A 22,490-nucleotide genomic window follows, 5' to 3' on the forward strand; every position below is an offset into this window, starting at 1 on the left:
ACCGCCCTTCAGTCTCCGCCTGCAAGAGATCTCCAGACTTGGACTCTCTGACTCGTTTATTCCTTCTCAGAGAATCATCACCAGTGGCCTGTTCAGTGTCTGTTCCCAACCTGAGGATGGCGATGGCCAGGGCTTGGCTGCTCACCCCACACACCCAGGGCCTGGAGTGCAGAGCTCAGCCAGGGCACCCACAGCGTGCTCCCAAATGTGTAGCCGAGGCACCACCCCCGACCCTGCGTCTTGTTCTGGGGTCCCTGACTCTTGCAATCCTTGTTCACCACATCCTTCCCACTCCCATTATCCTCTCTAATGCAGAATAGCGTCACTTCTTCCATCAGCACCACAGCAGCCTCCCAACTCCCTCCACGAGTCCAGAAGGTCTGAGCTTCTAGTCTCTTCCCATCTCAAGGCCCTCTTGTACCCCTAAGTCCTCCCATCTCAAGGCCCTCTTGTACCCCTAAGTCCACACACTGTTCTGATCACCCACTCCCCCAACCACCCTTCAGGATGCTCCACAGTCAAGCAAAGAAAAATCAACACCTCCTCCTGCCTGCCAGCCCCTTGACAGAGCGGCCCCAGTCAGCCCTCCCCGTTTCCAACTCCCAGGACCCAGCACAGCCCGGGCCCCACTCCAAACCCCTGACCGACACACTCCTTCTCACAGCTGCTTCCCAGCCTAGACTCTACTGGAAACTCCCCTAGGCCCTTCCGGGCCACCGCCTTCAGAGGCCTCCCTGATTTCCCTGCCAAATGCCTCCCACTCTGTCACACATCACTGGCCTCCATGTGACCCCACACACCACGCATGGCCCTTTCGGGCCCCAGCAGAGGCAAGGGCGGGCTCCTCTGCCTAAGGAGTGCCTCCCCAGGAGGGCCCTCACCAGGAACGGGGTTCTAGTCCTGCCCGGGAAGGAAGTGCTCCACACAGTGGCATCCCCAGCTCCTGGCTCAAGAAGCCAATGGGCCAGGGATCTCCCCTCAGGCCAACACCTGGTGATGGACACAGCGATGACCCCAAGCAGCACTCTACACAGGCCGTCCTTTCAAACGCTCACCCTGAAGCTAACACTCTGCCATATACAAAATAATTCACTGGACAATTCAAGTACAGGTGTGTCTGGGCTTAGCTAAGTGGCCAGGCTGCGGGTTTAATGAAAGGTCATGGACAGCCACGCAAAAATAAAATAGATTCCATCAAGTCAGTCACAAGCAAGCTTCCCTCCCATACTTGCTTGGAGAGGCTTTTAAAATCATGTTCACGATTCAACTGCTGTTTCCCCAGACACCCTTCCTGAGCTTCACACAGAACAGCGTTCTCACGTCCCCCAAGGCGCCAGGGGGCGACTTCCCCCAATTCATCTCATCCCAATATGACAGCAGGAAGGACAAGGAAAATAAAAATCCACAAAGGGGCTGGGCATGGTAGCTCACACCTGTAATCCCAGCACTTTGGGAGGCCGAGGTGGGCGGATCACCTGAGGTCGGGAGTTCGAGACCAGCCTGACCAACATGGTAAAACCCTGTCTCTACTAAAAATACAAAATTAGTCAGGTGTGCTGGCAAATGCCTATAATCCCAGCTACTCGGGTGGCTGAGACAGCAGTATCGCTTGAATCCAGGAGGTGGAGGTTGTGGTGAGCTGAGATCACGCCATTGCACTCCAGCCCGGGCAACAAGAGCGAAACTCCATCTCAAAAAAAAAAAAAAAATTAGCCGGGTGTGGTGGTGGGCACCTGTAATCCCAGCTACTCTGGAGGCTGAGGTGGGAGAATTACTTGAACTCCGGAGCCGGACACTGCAGTGAACTGAGATCATGCCACTGCACTCTAGCCAGGGAAACAGAGACCCTGTCTCCAAAAAAAAAAAAAAAATCCACAAAGAAAGCAAACTGTGAGAACAGAGTTTGAAGCATATGTGCCTCGGGTTCCCTTCAAACATCCCCACAGACAAGGGACACCAAGCACATCATCCTGCTGAGAGAAAGAGTTGGCGATTTTAAAACAAAAAGGTACAGAAAAAAAACGTTTACACGGAAACTGCATAAAAGCAGCGTGAATCACCGAGGGCAGCTGTGCCCAGGCGCTGAGACAGTGGCTGCCCAGCATCTCTCACCCATCCCTCTTTGTCTGGACAGCTCTTTCCTGCTTAGGGATGTGGCAGGAAACCTTGGCCTGACCCATCTGCCAGGCGCGTGGCACGCCCAGGTCCAGGACTGCCACGGAAGTCTCTGCCTTCTCCACCAGACTGCTCCGAAGGCTGGATGGAAGCCCGGGCCGATGGAGGTGGGACACTCACCTGTAACGCACACATGCACCTGCCTGGCTCACCTGCCTGTCACTCACACATGTACCTGCCTAGAGCGGAGCTGCTAAGGAGGTCAGCGGTGCCAGGCCGAGCAGATGACGGACTGTGAGTTCCGGGCACCCAGACCCAACCACGCCCTAGGCTCAGGTGCTGGACTTTTGGATTAAGCGAGATACTCACTTCTTCGGAAGCCAGATTACACCGTCTGTTTCCCCTGGGGCAGGACGCGGGGCCACCGACCTGCCCCAGCCAAGCCTGCTGTACGCTCCTCGCTGCCCTCCCACCGGGCTGAGGCCCGACCTTTCAGCCGCTTCCTATCTGGGTCTGGCAAGAGGGTGGCAACCGGACTTGAGTTAAATACACACGCACTAAGTGGCAAGCATTGAAAAGGAGGCCAGGAGGTGACACCTGGCCAGGGGCTGAGAGGGTGCAGGGAATTGGCAGGTGTGGACCGCGAGGCCCGGCGCAGCTCAGGGACTTGTTCCGGGCTCGTGTCTTACTCCCGCCGGCCGGCGGTGGAGCCAGACTCCGGTCTCCCACTGTCACCGCCCGGGTTTCCCAGAAACGCTGACCCCGAGCACCGTCCCGGGCACGCTCGTTTCTCTCGTGCCTCTCGGGGCAGTGTGGGGTCTAACAGTTCAGGGCGAGGCGGCGGCGGGCTCAACGGCAGCCCTCCCCCGACACAGACTCCCGGGATCCATTGACAAACCAGGATCGAGGCTGCCCGTCCTGGGGCAGCCGCAAGTGTCCCAACGGACGGGAGACCCGGCCTAGTGGTCAAGTCCCCGACCTGACCCTGACCCGGAGCTCCGGGAGCCCGCCGTAACCGACCTCGGGTTCCGCGCAGGCTCGGGCCAGGGCCCCGCGGGCGGCGGGCGCGAACGGAGAAGCGTCGCGCAGGGTCCCCCGCAGCCCCGGGCCGCCGCTGTGGCCGGCTCCGGCGGGGCGGTCGAGCGGGCCCGAGGACCCGGCGCAGGCCTGCGAGCGCGCTCACCTCTCCCTGTCGCTGCGCGTGGGCCGCCGCCGCGCTCAGGCTCGCCGTGGTCGAGGCCGGAGCAGGGTGCGGAAAAGCGGGGCCCGCGCCCGAAACAGCCACACCGCGCCGCGACTGGGCCCACCGAACCCGTCGCAGGGCCGCCGCCGCCTCAACCTCCAAGATGGCCGCTCGCGGGGCGGAACCAGCCTAGTTTCTGCTTCCGGTGCGCGTTCCCTGGGGGGCGGGGGCGCCGCTCTAGGCAGCCTGGAGGACCGCGCCCACGACTCTCTGTCGCCGCCGGCGCCGGGCGGGGGAGGGCGGGGCGGTCGGCGCGTGCGCACTGGCGGGCGGCTGCGGGCACCGTTAGTGGGCGCGAAAGCCCCGGACCCCGAAGCCGCGCGCTTACGTCCCCACGTGCCACGGCCCAGGGCGGCAGGCCCGGCTGAGGGCGACCCCGGTGGAGAAAGGACCCCGACCCTCCCGCCTTGTCCTCCGCTCCCACACCCTGCCCGGCCCTTAGGGGAGGCGCGGCGCGGCCCCGGCGTGGAGCGTCCCGGGCTCCTGGAGGCCTGGCTCGTTCAGGGACCCGAGAGTGACACGCGTGGGATCGCTTTGCAACCCACGTCCGCGCCCCAGCACCCTCTCCTGCGGGAGCCTTCCCAGCCCCGGGACGCCCCCGCCCCAGCACCCTCTCCTGCGGGAGCCTTCCCAGCCCCGGACGCCCCCGCCTCAGCACCCTCCCCCTGCAGGTGCCTTCCCAGCCCCGGACGCCCCCGCCTCAGCACCCTCCCCCTGCAGGTGCCTTCCCAGCCCCGGACGCCCCCGCCCCAGCACCCTCCCCCTGCAGGTGCCTTCCCAGCCCCGGGACGCCCCCGCCCCAGCACCCTCCCCCTGCAGGTGCCTGGCCCAGTCCCGGGACGCCCCGACCTCCCTCTGGACAGACTTTAGAAAGCGCGGGGCGCTGCGTCCTTTCCACCTCTCTCTGACCCCAGACACATTGGGAGGGAGCTGTAGGTGGCCGGGCGCTGGGGTGGGACGCTAAGGTCAGGCACACAGCCCACCGCCTCCCCGAGAGGCAGCTAAGGACAGCGGGGAGCTGAGGGTGGTCCCCTGGTTGGGGATTGGGAGGTGGACCTCGCCACCTGGCTGCCTGTGGCCCTGTCCTTTGCCCCAACCCTGATGGCCTCTCAGAGACAACCACAGGTCAGCAAGGTGGCTGAACTCTGAGGGTGGGTCCCGCTGTGGCTACGGGCAGAGGGCAGTCTGTGTCCATGCTCAGCCTGACTCTGCCCCTCCGAGACACCTTGGTGGGGGTCTGAGACGCTGCTGCAGGTCCTGGGGCAGAAGCCAGGAGGAATGTCCACACAGCCTCAGCCCGTGGGAATCCAGCCTGCCTCCATTCCTGACGTCACAGGCACCACCTTTGGAAAACAGCTCAGCATCCAGCCTCCTTCCTCTGCCTCCTCTCAGGCCTCTGCCGTTCCCAGGCAGGGCGGGCCGAGCTGGTTTTACAGCATGGAAAGTTATGTAAGGGAAGCCACACCGGCCGCAGATACAGGCACCAGCACGTCCACTCGCTTGCACGCTCACGGCTGTGGCCCGTGGCAGATGGAGGCCCGCCCTGCCTTGTTTGTCCTTCAGTAGTGTGTGATGAGAGCGCACCTTTGGGGACTCTGCAGGTGGGAAGGCGGCAGTGAGGCTCAGCTCAGAGGATCCTGCTCAGGAGCATGGCTGAGTCACACCCCAGGGAGAAGGTGTCCGGGACAGGTGTGGCCAGCATGCCTTGCTAACCCCCCACCATGGCCCTTACCCCACCCACCTGCCTTTGTGGCCTTCTGGTAAGCAGGACACAGGCTGCCCAGGCCTTAGCCAGTGGGATCGGCACAAGCAGCTAGGTTGGTGGCGGATGGTGGCTGTAACCTTCTCAACCCTGAGATTGCCCTCCGAGGGCAGGAGCAGCCCTTCTGCTGTGGGCCGGCCCTCAGGAGGGACTTCCTCTGGCTTCTTCAGGAATAGGACAACAGGGACCACCCTCAGCATCTTGGGCAGTGGGGGGCACCCTCTGCTTTGGGGACCCAATGAAACATCCCCCAACCCAGTTGCCACCTCATGCCCCCACCTCCTCCAGCCCCCAGGGTCGGACCAGAAAGCCTTGGCTGCCTCTGAACAGCAGGGACTGTCTGGCCGGCGGGGGCTGGAGGGACAGAGAATCCCAACCTGGAGGGTGCAAACCCAAAAGCATCTGAGGAAGGTCTCAGTCCCTTTAGAAAATTCCTTTTGCCAAGGTTAAGAACACACCCATGACAGCCTCAGGAGGTGCCCAAGGTGCTTGTGGCACAGCTTGCTTTTATACATTTTAGGGAGACATGATTTATTTACATGGGTTCAATCGGAAAGGGCAGGATAAGTTGGGGTGGTGTGGGGAGACTTCTAGGTTATAGGTAGATTCAAAATGATTCTGATTGACAGTTGGTTGAAAGAGTTATTCTCAACAGAAAGGAATGTCTGGGTTTCAGTAAGGGGTTGTGGTTTTCCATGCAGCTGAAGCCTCGGGTCTCCAGCTTCAGAGAGAATACCTTGTAAATGTTTCCTATCAGACTTAAGGCCTGTGTTGATGTCAATGCTGGTCGGCTTTTCCTGAATTCCAAAAGGGAGGAGGCATGACCTACAACCCCTTCCCACCATGGCCTGAGCAAGTTTCCAGGTTAACACTGGAATGTCCTTGGCTGAGAGGAGGGCTCCATGCGGATGGTTGGGGGGCCTTAGGGTTTAATTTTTGGTTTGCATTCACCCCTTCTGGCCAAGATTTGCCAGAGGCAACATCAATGGCTACCAAATCTTTATTGTGTCTCATAGCATTGCTGGGCTGGTATGGCTGCCTACCCTGGGTCAATCCTGCCCCTCAGTAGGACTCCCTACGACCCAGGGACTTAGAGTTAAAAGATTTACAGCCCATTAAAATTTCTAGGCCAGATAGGAATGGACATGGACCAGCATTCATTACCCCTTAAAACAATTTTTTTTTTTTTGTTAGATGGAGTCTCGCTCTGTCCCCCAGGCTGGAGTGCAGTGGCCTGATCTCGGCTCGCTGCAGCCTCCGCCTCCCAGGTTCCACTGAGTCTCCTGCCTCAGCCTCCTGAGCAGCTGGAACTATAGGCGTGCACCACCACACCTGGCTAATTTTGGGATTACAGGCATGAGCCACCATGCCCGACCTATCATGTAACATTTTTATAAATTCCTTTTTTACTAAATGTATTGCAGCTTACACAGACCATTCACAACCTGTGGACTTTCTAGATTGTCCTGAACATCCCTTTTTTAAAACAACCAGTCATTTATTTAAGGACATTTACCATACAAGATTATTTCTCATATAAAATTATTTTTCTTTTAACCTTACTTAACAAAAAGACCTCTTTATAACTTCCCTCAGTCTCCCTTATTTTCTTGTTCTTTTTACTTCATTTTATACATAAACTTTAAATAAGCTTTGAATTAGACAAAATTATTTACCTTTTAATAAGAAATTTTGTAGAAAGAACGTTTTCCTATAATTTTTTTTTTTTTTTAGATGCAGTCTCACTCTGTTGCCCACGCTGGAGTGCAATGGCTCGATCTCAGCTCACTGCAACCTCCCCTTTCCAGGTTCAAGTGATTCTCCTGCCTCAGCTTCCTGAGTAGCTGGGAGTACAGGCATGCGCTACCACACCTGGCTAATTTTTGTATTTTTCAGTAGAGATGGGGTTTTGCCATGTTGGCCAGACTGGTCTCAAATTCCTGATCTCAGGTGATCTATCTGCCTCGGCCTCCCGAAGTTCTGGGATTACAGGCGTGAGCCACCATGCGTGGCATTCAGCTGGGTTTAGAGTTTTATAATGCTTATGCCAAGTTTTGACCCCTTATAAATCAATAAATGCAAACAAAAATGTATGCTGACAGTTTTAAAGACACTTTTTATATTACTTTACCAATACTTTTGGCTGGGCACAGTGACTCATGCTTGTAATCCCAGCACTCTGGGAGGCCGAGGCGGGCGGATCATGAGGTCAGGAGATCAAGACTGTCTTGGCTAACACGGTGAAACCCCGTCTCTACTAAAATATACAAAAAATTAGCCAGGCGTGGTGTCAGGCGCCTGTAGTGCCAGCTACTCAGGAGGCTGAGGCAGGATAATGGCCTGAACCCAAAAGGTAAAGCTTGCAGTGAGCCGAGATCACGCCACTGCACTCCAGACTGGGGGCAGAGCGAGACTCCATCTCAAAAAAAAAAAAAAAAAGATTTTACTTAAGTCACGTGCAATTTGTTATTATGTACTAAATGTATGGGTACTCCTTAACTTAAGCCAATTTGGTACCTTATGGCCACAAAACATATAACAGGATCCACATACGTACACATAAACACATCTGAACACGCATGCACGCTCATACAAAAACCCTACAGCTTTTGCTTTACACCTCTAACCATGACATATCAACACAAAGTCACTGGTCAGAAAAGCAATAACAGAAAGAAACATCTAGATGCAAACTGTGGATGTCATCTCAGTAGAAAAGTAACAGCTGGTCGGGCACAGTGGCTCACACCTGTCATCCTGGCATTTTGGTAGGCCAAGGCGAGCAGATTGCCTGAGGCCAGGAGTTCAAGACCAGCTTAGCCAACACGGTGAAACCACGTCTCTACTAAATTTACAAAAATTAGCCAGGCGTGGTGGCGCACACTTGTAATCCCGGCTACGGCTACTTGGGAGTCTGAGGCAGGAGAATCGCTTGAACCCGGGAGGCAGAGGTTGCAGTGAGCCGAGATCACACCACTGCACTCCATCCTGGGCGACACGGTGAGACTCTGTCTGAAAAAAGAAAAAAGTAACAGCAACTTTAAAGCAGGCAGCAAAGGAAACAGAGAGGTAGAGAACTTAGGAACTCTACAGTTCGTTTTTTTTCTTTTTCTTTTTTTTTTTTTTGAAATAGAGTTTTGCTCTTGTGGCCTTGGCTGGGGTGCAATGGCATGATCTCGGCTCCCTGGAACCTCCGCCTTCCAGATTCAAGCTATTCTCCTGCCTAAGCTTCCTAGGTAGCTGGGATTACAGGTGGATGCCACCACGCCCGGCTCATTTTTGTATTTTTAGTAGAGATGGGGTTTCACCCTGTCGGCCAGGCTGGTCTCGAACTCCTGACCTCAGGTAATCCGCCCACTTTGGCCTCCCAAAGTGCTGGGATTACAGGGTAAGCCACCGCACCTGGCCAGGAACTCTGTAGTTCTATAGTTGCAGGCCGACCTTTGGGCTCTGAATTTTTCCTGGGTGGAATTTGCCCATCAGTTTAAAATGTGCCCCAAAAGACCATAATATGAAGCCAGCTGGGGCACTAGGAAACCCAGCACGCCCTTGACATTTTCAGTTTTACATCAACACTTGCAAGTAGAGGCGCCGTAAGACCAGCGGGTGCCTGGAAGGAGGTAGTTCCCTGTCTTTCCTGAGTCTTACATTATTTATTTCCCACTTTTTTTTTTTCTTGAAAGGAGGAACTGGGCTGTGGCCCGGGCTTCCGTGGAGCAGGTTGAGCGCGGAGGAACTGGGCTGTGGCCCGGGCTTCCGTGGAGCGGGTTGAGTGTGCCGGTTGTGGACGGGTCGTGGGCGGGACTCCACAGTGTGTCACCACTGAGGCATCTCCGCCCTCTTACGTGTCTCAGTTTCTCTCTCTAGAAGTCCAACACCTCTGAGAGGACTCAGAACACGGAGTGAGCAGCTCCTGCCTGCATCTCCTGGACAAGCCTTTAAACTGATTGTGTTGGGGGTCCCTGGGGAGCTGCTGCATGTTGGGGGGGATCATCCCACAAGATACACCCGCTTGGCTCACAGTCACCCAGGGGCGCCTTTCAGCTGGGAGGAGCAAAATGCCTTTCTTTCCGGAGCTGAGAAAACTCAGTCTCTCATTTGTCTACACAAACAACAATTCAGTTCCTCATACAAACGCACGCACAAGCCAGTTGGGCTTAATTTTGGGAGAAAAAGCAACAGAGAAGACCCCAGGAGTGCATGTCTGAGCTAGAAAAAAATGGGGTCGTTCTCCTTGTCTTAAGAAAAAGGTGGCCGGTTGGTGTGGCTGACACCTGTAATCTCAGCACTGTGGGAGGCCAAGGTGGGCGGATCACGAGGTCAGGAGATTGAGACCATCCTGGCTAACACGGTGAAACCCCGTCTCTACTAAAAATACAAATATTAGCCGGGCGTGGTGGCGGCGCCTGTAGTCCCAGCTACTCGGGAGGCTGAGACAGGAGAATCACTTGAACTCGGGAGGTGGAGGTTGCAGTGAGACGAAATCACGCCACAGCACTCCAGCCTGGGCGACAGAGCAAGACTCCGTCTGGGAAAAAAAAAAAAAAAAAAAAAAAAAAAAAAAAAGACCAGCTGGTTGTCAATTTTAGTCATTAAGGAGGATTTCCAAGACAAAAACCCCAATTCCGCTACTTCCCTAGGAATGGGGCCCCGTTCAAGACTGCTGTCTACCCTCCTGAAAACAGGAACTAAAATTCGAACTCCCCTTCCCTGTTGGATGTGAGCTCGGACTCCAGAAGTTACCAGCCTTCCATTGTCATGGAGGCAAGTAAAACTCCAGAAAATGATTCACACAGCAGAATAAACTTCAGATCTCAACCAAATTCTGAGAGGTCAGGAATTGTGTGGGGAGCTCTGAGGCCTCCGTAAATTGTCCTATTGGTCTGAGCCATAAGGAGAGCTTTAGCTGGTACCAGGCACCAATAGGAAATCTGTCAAAGGTGAGGGGCACCGCCATTCAGAAGCCCTTCATGGTTACCAAGGTGTGAATCCAGAAGTATCTGAGACACGTCTCAACCAATTTAGAAGGTTTATTTTGCCAAGGTTAAGGCCGTGCCCGGGACAGGGCCTCGGAGGTCCTGACGACACGTGCCCGAGGTGGTGTGGGTACAGCTTGCTTTCGTACTTTTTTTTTTTTTTGAGACGGAGGCTCGCTGTGTCGCCCAGGCTGGAGTCCAGTGGCGTGATCTCCATTCACTACAAGTTCCACCTCCCGGGTTCACACCATTCTCCTGCCTCAGCCTCCCAAGTAGCTGGGACTACCATGCCCAGCTAATTTTTGTATTTTTAGTAAAGATAGGATTTCACTGTGTTGGCCAGGATGGTCTTGATCTCTTGACCTTGTGATCCTCCTGCGTTGGCCTCCCAAAGTGCTGGGATTACAGGGGTGAGCCACCGCGCCCTGCCTTACACTTTAGGGATATGAGACATCAATCAATACATGTAAGATTTACATTGGTTCCATCTGGAAGGGTGGAACAACTCGAACGGGGGCTTCCAGGTCATGGGTAGATTTAAAATTTTTCTGGGCCAGGTGCAGCGGCTCACTCCTGTAATCCCAGCACTTTGGGAGGCTGAGGTAGGCAGATCACTTGAGCCCAGGAGTTCAAGATCAGCCTGGGCAACATAAGACCCTATCTCTACAAAAAATACAAAAATTATCAGGGTGTGGTGGCACGTGCCTGTGACCCCAGCTACTGGAGAGGCTGAGGCAGAAGAATCGTTTGAACCTAGAAGGCAGAGGCTGCAGTGAGCCGAGGTCACACCACTGCACTCCAGCCTGGGCAACAGAGCAAAACTCTGTCTCGAAAAAAAAAAAAATCTGATTGGCAATTGGTGGAAAGAGTTATTATCAGTAGAAGGGAATGTCTGATTACAATATGGGGTTATGGAGATGAAGGTTTTATCACAGATGAAGGCACCAGGTCACAGGCCTCAGAGAGAAGCAACTATAAATGCTTCTCGTCCGACTCAAGGTCTGAGGTGATGCTGATGCTGGTCAGCTGTGCCTGAATTCCGACAGGGAGGACGCACGAGGCACGTCCTACCCCCTTCCCATCATGGCTGAGCTAGTTTTTCAGGTTAACTTTGGAATGCCCATGGCTGAGACCAGGGGTCCATTCAGACAGTTCAGGGCTTATAATTTTATTTTTGGTTTATGAGGGAACCTAGAAGGCAGCCCACACACACCTCACTCCTCCCAGTGGGGGACACCGGCCAGACCCCAGGCTCCACCTTCCCACCCTCAGCACCCACCCAGGCTAGCAGCTGGGGGCACCTTAGTGCCTGTTCTGTGGGGGCTCCACCAGACAGTGCAACTGATGCCCAGGGCTGAGGGGCCTCTGCCTGGGAGGCTCTTCACCTGCCTGGGTACAGGACCCCAGAAGGACCCCAGGCCACTCCTGGCCTGCCCACGCCCACAGGAATCCTGACCTTGGGCTGCATGTCTGTTGCACCAGAACCCTCCCAGGGCTGACTCAGAGTGACCCTGAGTGGGGGATGCTCACCCCAGGGGAAGAAACTGGGCTCTGGGGTAGGAGGTCCTGGCTGGGGTCCCACAGATGCCAGGCGCCTGCCATCTCCAGGGCAGCGCTGGCATGGGAGACAACACCGCTCCCTCATTACCTGTGGCCTGGCTACCTTAGTGGCCCAAAGGGGTGAGCTCCCAGCCTTGCTCGGTAAATGGGGCCTGCCCATCCTTCCTGGGAAAGGGCAGAGGCATGGGGCCAAAGGGAGCCAGGGATGCCTGCCCGTCCCTTCTCTCATTCAGGCTCACGTGATCATGGTGCAGTGACCACAGGACCCCCACATGCCAGGAACTGGGTTCGCTTCACCCCACCCCCTGCACCGGGCCAGCGAGGGGATGACCCAGAAGGGGGGAGGACCATTTGGCTTCACCAGCACTGGACGTGTGCTCTGTGGCCACCCCCTCTGCCTCCTCTCTGGCCCGATACAGGGGTGTGGGACAGGTGACTGAACCTCAGCCCTTCAAGGCCTTCTCCAGGGCGATGGGAGGAGAGTGTCGCCGGGAGCTGTGAGATCCAGCTGAGATGTGCTTGGACTCAGGCCCTGCAGGGCTTGGGTCATTGAAGGTGTGCCCTGCCCCCCGCCATGGCTCCCCCTCCCACAGGCAGCCGGGGGCCGTGCTCCCTGTAAGCTGCCCTTTGGCTGGACCAGGCCCCTCCGGCCGGACTTGGGCTTTCTCCCTCTCTGCACCAAGGCTGGGCTCTCTGCCAGGCCGGGCTCTCTGCCAGGCCACTCCCAGGGACACAGGGAGGCGCAGGCCTGCTTCCAGCCACAATCGCTAACAAGCACCTAGGACCTTGCCCCTGGCTGCCAAGTAGCCCCCGGGCCATGCGTGCCCTGTCTCCTCGGCAGGTGCGCCCACAAAGCCGCCCAGATGTGGTGGGGGAGATGCCCCGGGCCTGTGCTGTGTCCGGGGGCCCTGCCGCTGGCCTGTGGGGTCTCCGTGACATCAGCTCCCCCTGCCACGAGCTTGCAGAGGCGCCCCAGCTCCACGTAGCACTCGAGGAAATCAGCGCAGAGAGGTTGAGTAACTCGGGAAGGCCACACAACCGGTGACGAAGCTGTGATCCTCACGGGCCTGGGTGACTCCAGCACGACTTCCCTCTCCGGGACGTCACCGGTGGCAGCTGCTTCCTTCCAGAGCCTGCAGGAGGTGACCTCAGCCTCCTCAGAGCCGTGGCTCTGCTGCTGGACCCTGTGGGGCTGGGCTCCCCCAGCCAAGCCAGGGACCACTTGGGGCAGGATGTCAGGAACACGGAGCCCACCCTTCCAACCTGGGCCCGGCTGCGTCTGGTCATCTGGGATGGTGAGGCCACCTGGATGTCTAGGGTCCCACAGTAGACAGGGGTGGGGTGGTCCGGGGGCACAGGGACACCTGCTTTCCACACACAACCACACTGGGGCTGAAGATGCCAGCCTGGGAGACTGTGATTTGGACCCTGACAGTAGCATGTGGTCTTAGCATGTGTGTGGTTTTAGCGTGTGCGAGGTCTTAGCATGTGTGTGGTTTTAGCATGTGTGAGGTCTTAGCATGTGCACAGTCTTAGCATGTGTGTGGTCTTAGCATGTGTGAGGTCTTAGCGTGTGCATGGTCTTAGCATGTGTGAGGTCTTAGCATGTGCACAGTCTTAGCATGTGTGTGGTCTTAGCATGTGTGAGGTCTTAGCATGTGCATGGTCTTAGCATGTGTGAGGTCTTAGCATGTGTGAGGTCTTAGCATGTGTGTGGTCTTAGCATGTGTGAGGTCTTAGCGTGTGCATGGTCTTAGCATGTGTGAGGTCTTAGCGTGTGTGAGGTCTTAGCGTGTGCATGGTCTTAGCGTGTGTGAGGTCTTAGCGTGTGTGTGGTCTTGGTGTGTGTGAGGTCTTAGCATGTGTGTGGTCTTAGCATGTGTGAGGTCTTAGCGTGTGCATGATCTTAGCATGTGTGAGGTCTTAGCATGTGTGAGGTCTTAGCATGTGCACGGTCTTAGCATGTGTGAGGTCTTAGCATGTGTGAGGTCTTAGCATGTGTGTGGTCTTAGCATGTGTGAGGTCTTAGCGTGTGCATGGTCTTAGCATGTGTGAGGTCTTAGCGTGTGCATGGTCTTAGCGTGTGTGAGGTCTTAGCGTGTGCATGGTCTTAGCGTGTGTGAGGTCTTAGCGTGTGTGTGGTCTTGGTGTGTGTGAGGTCTTAGCATGTGTGTGGTCTTAGCATGTGTGAGGTCTTAGCGTGTGCATGATCTTAGCATGTGTGAGGTCTTAGCATGTGTGAGGTCTTAGCATGTGCACGGTCTTAGCATGTGTGAGGTCTTAGCATGTGTGAGGTCTTAGCGTGTGCATGGTCTTAGCATGTGTGAGGTCTTAGCATGTGTGCGGTCTTAGCGTGTGCATGGTCTTAGCATGTGTGTGGTCTTAGTGTGTCGTGAGTCACTTTCTTTTTTTTTTTTGAGACGGAGTCTCACTCTGCCATTCTCCCGCCTCAGCCTCCCGAGTAGCTGGGACTACAGGCGCTGCCATCACGCCCGGCTCATTTTTTGTATTTTTAGTAGAGATGGGGTTTCACCGTGTTAGCCGGGATGGTCTCGACCTCCTGACCTCATGATCCACCCTCCTTGGCCTCCCAAAGTGCTGGGATTACAGGCGTGAGCCACTGCGCCCAGCCGTCGTGAGTCACTTTCATGTGTGCCAGCATCTTGGTGTGTGTGGTGTGAGTGTGGACTGAAAACATGCTGCGCCCTTAGCGTGTGACATGTCATATTAGCGTGTGATGCGTCATCTTAGTGTGTGGTGTGGTTGGTGGCGGCTGTAGTGTCCAGCAGGGAGGGTGAGCCCCTGTGCCCGCTCAGGGGAGCAGGTGCCGTCTCCACACCGGGCCCTTGGTGGTTCCCACATTAGCACCTGTCCCAGTGGCTGGGCCTCTGGTCCCGAGAGACACTGGATCTGGGAGCCGAGGTCCCCACCCAGTGTCTGTCAGCCACACACTCTTGTGGTCAGAGCTGCAGGGAAGGGAGGGAGTGCTGGGAGCCCACAACAGCCCCGGATCTGAGTTCCAGGAGCCGGCAGAGAAAGATGGGGCTTCCGGGCCCGGCGCGGTGGCTCAAGCCTATAATCCCAGCACTTTGGGAGGCTGAGGTGAGTGGATCACCTGAGGTTGGGGGTTCAAGACCAGCCTGACCAGCATGGATAAACCCCATGTCTACTAAAAATACAAAATTAGCCGGGCATGGTGGCACATGCCTATAATCCCAGCTACTGAGCAGGCTGGAGCAGGAGAATTGCTTGAACCCGGGAGGTGGAGGTTGCAATGAGTCGAGATCGCGCCACTGCACTCTAGCCTGGGCAACAAGAGTGAGACTCCATCTCAAAAAAAAGAGAGAAAGAGAGAGAGAGAGAGAGAGAGAGAGGGAGGGGAAGGGAGGGAGGGGGGGGGGAGGGAGGGAGGGAGGGGGAGGGGGGGGAGAGAGAGAGAGAGAGACAGAGAGAAAGAGAGAAAGAAAGAAAGAAAAGAAAGAAGGAAAAAGAAAGAAAGAGAGACAGAGAGAGAAAGAAAAAAGAAAGAAAGAAAAGAAGGAAAAAGAAAGAAAGAGAGAGAGAGAGGGAGAGGGGGAGGGAGGGAGGGAGAGAGAGAGACAGAAAGAGAGAAAGAAAGAGAAAGAAAGAAAAGAAGGAAAAAGAAAGAGAGAGAGACAGAGAAAGAGAAAGAAAAAAGAAAGAAAGAAAAGAAAGAGAAAGAAAGAAAGAAAAGAAAGAAGGAAAAAGAAAGAAAGAGAGAAAGAGAGAGAGGGAGAGGGGGAGGGAGGGAGGGAGAGAGAGAGAGACAGAAAGAGAGAAAGAAAGAGAAAGAAAGAAAAGAAGGAAAAAGAAAGAGAGAGAGACAGAGAAAGAGAAAGAAAAAAGAAAGAAAGAAAAGAGAAAGAAAGAAAGAAAAGAAAGAAGGAAAAAGAAAGAAAGAGAGAGAGAGAGGGAGAGGGGGAGGGAGGGAGGGAGAGAGAGAGACAGAAAGAGAGAAAGAAAGAGAAAGAAAGAAAAGAAAGAAGGAGAAAGAAAGAAAGAGAGAGAGAAAGAAAGAGAGAGAGAGAGAGAAAGAAAGAAAGGCTTCCAAGGGGGTCTCAGCCCAACACTGCCCTCCCCCTCCCTACAGAGGCTACAGCCCCTCACGCTCAGCCGGGGTCAGGACCTCGGTCCTCCCCTGCAGGGCTCTGGATGGGAAAGGCCTGCAGAGGGACGGGCATCTCTGTCCCCCAGGAATTCCCCTTCTGGGTCCGGGGCAGGTGTGACCGCCCTGGCTGGGCCCTCCCTCGCCTGCAGCACGGCCCCACGCCCAGCCGGCCTGTTTTAAATAGGAGGCCACAGGCTCCATCCTGCTTCAGAGCTGCCAGCTGCTCCCAGCTGCTGAGCGCCTGAGCGTGAACGGGAGAATGGAAGCAGCCGCACAGGGGGGGTCCCACCTCCAGGTACGGTGGGGCGTTGGGGTGAGGGGGGTTGTGGTGGGGGGCTGGGGTGAGGGGGCCCTGCCTCGAGGTACCGTGGGGGGGTTGGGGTGGGTGTGGGGGGCTCCCACAAGGTACCAGGGGCTGGGTTGGGGGGTCTCCTTCCGACGCCTGGCCCTGTGTGCCATCAGGAACGGTATTGCATCGTGGCGATGGGGCAGGTCATCCCTGAGTGCCTCCTTACCCTGGAAAGGGCTGTGTCCCATTGGGGGTACGTGGTGTCCCACTGGGGGTACATGGTGTCCCACTGGGGGTACGTGGCGTCCCACTGGGGGTACGTGGCGTCCCACTGGGGGTACGTGGCGTCCCACTGGGGGTACGTGGTGTCCCACTGGGGGTACGTGGTGTCCCACTGGGGGTACGTGGCGTCCCACTGGGGGTACGTGGCGTCCCACTGGGGGTACGTGGCGTCCCACTGGGGGTACGTGGCGTCCCACTGGGGGTACGTGGTGTCCCACTGGGGGTACATGGCGTGTGCTGGAGAGACCCTGGGAGAACACTGCAGACGCTGCGCGTCCAGGCGTCGCGCACCCCGTGGGTTGCCCACACGTGAACACGTGTGTTGGCCACGTGACACGGCACGGAGGCAGGTGGGGTGGAGGGGCCAGCGTCGTCCTGTCTCACACACACACGCACGCACGTGCACATGCAGGGTGGGGTCTGGCTCCTCTCTGACTGGGGGTCCAGGCCCTGCCTCATCTGAGAAGCCCTGGGGGCCCTGACTGGCCCTCCAGACCCCAGTCCAGAGCTCCCGCTTCTCCTGGCCTGGCAGCCCCCGCTATGGGGGATGGCGCTGCCCTGTCTATGCGCCAGGTGGAGATGAGGAGTGGGGACTGGAGTCAGACTTTCCGAGCCTCTTAGCCTCCCTGCTCAGAACGGCCGGGGGGACGCAGAGTGAGCGGAGCCATGTGCCCGCTGGTGGAGCTCCTGGCCAGGCTGCCTGGAGGCCTGTGGGGGCCACACACCCGAGGGCAGCCACCTCCACCCAGTGTCCGCAGGCCCCGAAGCTTCTGGCTCGTTCTAGCACCTCCCCAGAGTACTCAGTGCAGGCCTGGGCAGTGGGACAGGGCTGAAGCCTCACAGACCCAGACCAAGACGGACAGTGTGAACATCCTGAAGGAGTCGTCGTGGTGTGAATCCGCACATCTGCGGCCCCTCCAAGCTGGCTGCAGGAGCTGGGCCTATCCCAGGACCCCAGAGCCTCCAGCACAGGACTGGGCAAGCAGTGGCTGGGTTTCCTGGGGCCCTTGTGTCTCCACAGCCCGCCTCGGCATTCAGCTCAGTGGGGCTACCCTGGGCCACAGTGCCGAGCAGTGTCCAGGCCAGACGCTTCCCGGACTTGGCTGGACGGGCCTGGCACAGTCAGTCCTCAGCAGGCCACACTGGGGGCTGGGGCAGATGCAGCCATCAGGGGCAAGAAGGGCAAGTCTTCCCCAGGGCCCCAGACCCCCATGCTGGGCCCATGGACACGCTACAGTCCTTGCCTTTTGGGTGGATCACCTGGGCCTGTGGCTCCCCAGAGGCCACCTGTAGGGACGGCAGCACAGACCCACTCAGCGCAACCCTGCCTGCAAACAGGGCCAGGCAGGGCCTGGACACTCTGTTCTCTGAGTCCTGCTGCCCCAGCAGCTCAAACTCAAACTCAGCTCCTACACTAACACGTGCCAGGGCGGGTGTATCCGGGGAGAAGGGCGCAGCATGGGAGCACCCTGCGAGGGGCTTGTCCGAGCAACCAAGCAGGCAGGGCGGGGCACGGGTGGTTGAGGGACACGACAGGCCAGGGTGGGGAGGCCTGAGTGGCTGCAGGCTGGGCCCTGCTGAGGCCGCTTTTTACACGCAGGGTGCAGCCCAGACGCCCCCCAGGCTGGGGCCACCATCAGCACCACCGCTGCCACCCAAGGAGGGGCACCAGGAGGGGCTGGTGGAGCTGCCCGCCTCGTTCCGGGAGCTGCTCACCTTCTTCTGCACCAACGCCACCATCCACGGTACCATCCGCCTGGTCTGCTCCAGCAGGAACCGCCTCAAGACGACGTCCTGGGGGCTGCTGTTCCTGGGAGCCCTGGTCACACTCTGCTGGCAGCTGGGGCACCTCTTGGAGCATCACTGGCACCGCCCGGTCCTCATGGCCGTCTCTGTACACTCAGAGCGCAAGCTGCTCCCGCTGGTCACCCTGTGTGACGGGAACCCACGCCGGTGAGGGCTATCGTGGGGCTGTCGGCGGGAGGGGTGGCCGCCCCAGCTCCTCGCCCCTGTGACCGTCCCTGACCAAAGCCCCACTGGCCCCTGTAGCCGAGGAGGGGGCTCGGTGTGGTCAGTGCCACCCTGGAGGGACACCGGGCCTCGGGAGCCTGGGAGGAGAGGTGGGGGAGGGTGGAGCGTTCCAGAAGGAGGGAAGATGGGAGGGGCTGTGAGCAGGCCGGACTCTGGGGCCGACCTCCAATTCCAGCTCCGGGTCCAGCTCACCCCGCTGGGCATCCTGAGTGGGGGAGGCACTGCTGTCCCGACAGCATACACTGGGATGCTGGAGCCAATGTGGGGCCCCGGGCCGGTGACTCTGACTCCAGGGCCCTGCTTCCCAGGCCAAGGCTGGTCCTCCGCCATCTGGAGCTGCTGGACGAGTTTGCCAGGGAGAACATCGACTCCCTGTACAAGGTCAACTTCAGCAAAGGCAGAGACGCGCTCTCCGCCGCCGTCCCCCGCCGCGAGCCGCGCTTCCACCTGGACCGGGAGATCCGTCTACAGAGGCTGAGCCACTCGGGCAGCCGGGGCAGAGTGGGGTTCAGACTGGTGAGTGTCCCAGCCAGGGCCTGTGGCCATCAGGGCCTCGAGTGGGGAGCGGGGCCCGGACTGCTGCTGGCCACAGAGCTGACCCTCCCTCCCCTCCCCCAGTGCAACAGCACGGGCGGCGACTGCTTCTACCGCAGCTACGCGTCCGGCGTGGCGGCCGTGCAGGACTGGTACCGCTTCCACTATGTGGACATCCTAGCCCTGTTGCCCGAGGTGTGGGAGGACAGCCACGGGCGCCAGGACGGCCACTTTGTCCTCTCCTGCAGTTACGACGGCATGGACTGCCAGGCCCGGTGAGTGCGGCGGGCGGGGGCCACTCCCTCCGTCCCGCCCCCCAGAGCATGGCCACACCCCTGGGGTTCCTCGGGCTGAACGCTGGGAGCCCCCCAAGGCTGGCCACGGCCCCTCAGACCAGCGTGATGGATGCAGGTGGCCAACATTCAGGGTCTGAGCTCGGCGTCTCATACCAGGCAGTTCCGGACCTTCCATCACCCCACCTATGGCAGCTGCTATACGGTTGACGGCGTCTGGACAGCTCAGCGCCCTGGCATCACCCACGGTGAGTGCCAGCCCCTGGCCGGTGTGGGGGCAGCGGTGTAGGTCAGGTGGCCTCACACCAGCTCTCGGCCTCCCAGGAGTCGGCCTCGTCCTCAGGGTTGAGCAGCAGCCTCACCTCCCTCTGCTGTCCACGAGGGCCGGCGTCAAGGTCATGGTTCACGGCCGTAACCACACGCCCTTCCTGGGGTACCACAGCTTCAGCGTCCGGCCAGGGACGGAGGCCACCATCAGCATCCGAGAGGTGAGCCGGTCTCTGCAGCCCACCTCCGGCCCGGGCCTCCTGCCCAACCTGGGCTTTGGGGGGTGGGGGCAGGGCCCCTGGAACTGAAGCGTCCCCTCCCAGGATGAGGTGCACCGGCTCGGGAAGCCCTACAGCCACTGCACGTCAGGCGGGGAGGGCGTGGAGGTGGAGCTGCTACACAACACCTCCTACACCAGGCAGGTGAGGCTGGGCTGGGGGGCGCGAGGCGGGTGAGGCTGGGCTGACGGGGGGCACGGGGAGACTGGGGGAGGGGTCTGGGAGGGTACCGGAGGGCCTGGGAAAGGGGCAGTCCCCATGGAGGCCCCCACTCCGTCCCCTGTGTACCCACTCCATCCCCCGTGTCCCTGCTCCATCCCCCGTGTCCCCGCTCTGTCCCCCATGTCCCCATTCCATCCCCCATGTCCCCGCTCTGTCCCCGTGTCCCCACTCCGTCCCCCATGTCCCCACTCTGTCCCCCGTGTCTCCATCCCCCATGTCCCCACTCCATCCCCCGTGTCCCCACTCTGTCCCCGTGTCTCCATCCCCCATGTCCCCACTCCAACTCCCATCCCCCATGTCCCCACTCCAACTCCCATCCCCCGTGTCCCCGCTCCATTCCCCGTGTCCCCGCTCCATTCCCCGTGTCCCCGCTCCGTCCCCCGTGTCCCCGCTCCGTCCCCTGTGTCCCCGCTCTGTCCCCCGTGTCTCCATCCCCCCTGTCCCCACTCCAACTCCCATCCCCCGTGTCCCCGCTCCATTCCCCGTGTCCCAGCTCCGTCCCCTGTGTCCCCGCTCCGTCCCCCGTGTCCCCGCTCCGTCCCCCGTGTCCCTGCTCTGTCCCCCATGTCCCCATTCCATCCCCCGTGTCCCCAGGCCTGCCTGGTGTCCTGCTTCCAGCAGCTGATGGTGGAGACCTGCTCCTGTGGCTACTACCTCTACCCGCTGCCGACGGGGGCTGAGCACTGCAGCTCTGCCCGGCACCCTGCCTGGGGTGAGTCCTGCCCACTGCCTCCCACTCTGCCAGCCATGAGCCGGGGGTCATGGCAAGCCTCACACATGCCCCTGACCCCTCCCCCAGGACACTGCTTCTACCGCCTCTACCAGGACCTGGAGACCCACCGGCTCCCCTGTACCTCCCGCTGCCCCAGGCCCTGCAGGTGAGACGGGGTGTTGGGGTCAGGGCCAGGGATCATTGCCCGGAGCAGCTGGCAGGTGACGCCCCGGCTGTCTCTTCCAGAGAGTCTGCATTCAAGCTCTCCTCTGGGACCTCCAGGTGGCCTTCCGCCAAGTCAGCTGTGAGTCCCCAAAGGGGTGGGGTGGGGGTGTGGACAGCCAGGCAGACCCCACAGGACCCACGGAGCCCACCCAAGACAAGGGCAGGGCCGGGGCTGACCCAGCCTGTGCCCTGTGGTCTCTGCCCCCACATCCACCCATGGTACCCGGGATGGCTGGGGGCATGGGGGAGCCGTGGCCACAGCAAACCTTCCCGGCTCCCAGCAGGGCTGGACTCTGGCTGCGCTTGGTGAACAGGGGCTGCCACGTCAGAGCCACAGACAGAGGTGAGTGCACCCTCACCCTCCAGAGGGGGCATCCCAGCCCCTCTCCCCTTACAGCCCCCCTCCCCATCATGAAGGTCTGGGCCAGCACCCTCATGCCTCTATCCTGCTCCAGGAGCAACCTGGCCAAAATCAACATTGTCTACCAGGAGCTCAACTACCGCTCGGTGGAGGAGGCGCCCGTGTACTCGGTGAGCTTCAGCCCCCAGCCTGGGCTAGGGTGGGGGCGGGGCCAGTGGCTGGCCCCGCACAGAAGGGGCACGGGGCCCAGGCCCGCCCCTCATACCCCACCCCACCCTCAGGTGCCGCAGCTGCTCTCAGCCATGGGCAGCCTCTGCAGCCTGTGGTTTGGGGCCTCCGTCCTCTCCCTCCTGGAGCTCCTGGAGCTGCTGCTTGACGCTTTGGCCCTCACCCTGTTGCTGGGCGGACGCCTCTGCAGGGTGTGGTTGTCCTGGCCCAGAGCCAGCCCTGCCTCAGGGGCATCCAACATCAAGCCAGAGGCCAGTCACCTGCCCACGCCTGCAGGTGCGACGTCAGACAACCGGGGGCCCAGCGGGCCTCATCTCCCACAGATGATGCTTCCAGGGGCTCTGGAGAGAGTCTCAGCTGAAGAGAGTTGGGCTGGGCCCCAGCCCCATGAGACTCTGGACACCTGAACCAGACCTGCCAGGGCTGTGTGATCTCTCGGCCTGGTCCTTGGAGCTGTGGCAGCAGCAAGCTCCCCAGCGGCCCAGGGTGGGCCCGACCAGCGGCTGCAGGGCCTTCCCAGGTCATCCAGTGGCCAAGGAAGCAGCACGCGCGGCCGTGGGGAGGCAGGGCGCTGGGCATGTCAGCGCCTCTGGTCAACCACCCACCCTGCCTGGGGCAGGTCTGAAGGAGGCCCAGGGCGGAGGGGGCTTCCTGAGTGCACACTAGTGCAGCTGGAGGTGCTGACACGCGGTGATGTGCCCATGCTCCGTGTGTGTCTCTGCACGTCCACAGGTCTGATGCACCTATGTGCGTGTGTCAATCGCTGCCTCAGCTGGGGGGAGGCAGAAGGCAAGGCGGGGCCCCCACGCCCACACGGGCTGCTCTGAAATAAAGCTGTGGACTCCACCTGGTGGCCAGTGTGTGCCTGTGCGCCCCTCCAGCCACCCGTCCCGGGTGAGCTGAAACCCTGACTGCACCTGGCGCCTCCCTGGGCACGGGGCCCAGGACAGGACCAGCCCCAGCCTAGCCTTGCCGGTTCGCGT

The 22,490-nt window shown here is 59.1% G+C and overlaps 3 protein-coding genes across 6 annotated transcripts in view; 1 reads left to right on the forward strand and 2 right to left on the reverse strand.

The window, feature by feature from the left end:
* SDF4 (stromal cell derived factor 4) overlaps nucleotides 1-22,490 on the reverse strand; it is a 77,106-nt gene that overhangs the window by 51,582 nt on the left and 3,034 nt on the right. The gene's annotated exons all lie outside the window — the stretch shown is intronic.
* Nucleotides 1-22,490, reverse strand: part of UBE2J2 (ubiquitin conjugating enzyme E2 J2) — a 76,832-nt gene that overhangs the window by 15,215 nt on the left and 39,127 nt on the right. For 3 of the 4 annotated variants that reach the window (XM_050786412.1, XM_050786401.1, XM_050786396.1), the window contains one exon: nucleotides 3,299-3,478. The gene's annotated coding sequence lies outside the window, so the exon portion shown is untranslated. Of the gene's footprint in view, nucleotides 1-2,484; nucleotides 3,236-3,298; nucleotides 3,479-22,490 lie in introns of those variants that run through there. The other variant, XM_050786388.1, reaches the window with a different exon arrangement.
* SCNN1D (sodium channel epithelial 1 subunit delta) lies at nucleotides 17,475-21,976 on the forward strand. Its single transcript, XM_050786778.1, is given in 14 exon segments — nucleotides 17,475-17,700; nucleotides 17,957-17,982; nucleotides 17,984-18,309; nucleotides 18,696-18,903; nucleotides 19,006-19,196; nucleotides 19,374-19,462; nucleotides 19,539-19,702; nucleotides 19,805-19,903; nucleotides 20,576-20,693; nucleotides 20,781-20,859; nucleotides 20,940-20,997; nucleotides 21,203-21,261; nucleotides 21,374-21,449; nucleotides 21,561-21,976. Coding segments are annotated over 14 exon segments (1,980 nt in total). The 5' UTR covers nucleotides 17,475-17,567; the 3' UTR covers nucleotides 21,915-21,976.

The sequence above is a fragment of the Macaca thibetana genome, chromosome 1 (genome assembly GCF_024542745.1).
Source record: "Macaca thibetana thibetana isolate TM-01 chromosome 1, ASM2454274v1, whole genome shotgun sequence".
Taxonomy (NCBI): Eukaryota; Metazoa; Chordata; class Mammalia; order Primates; family Cercopithecidae; genus Macaca; species Macaca thibetana.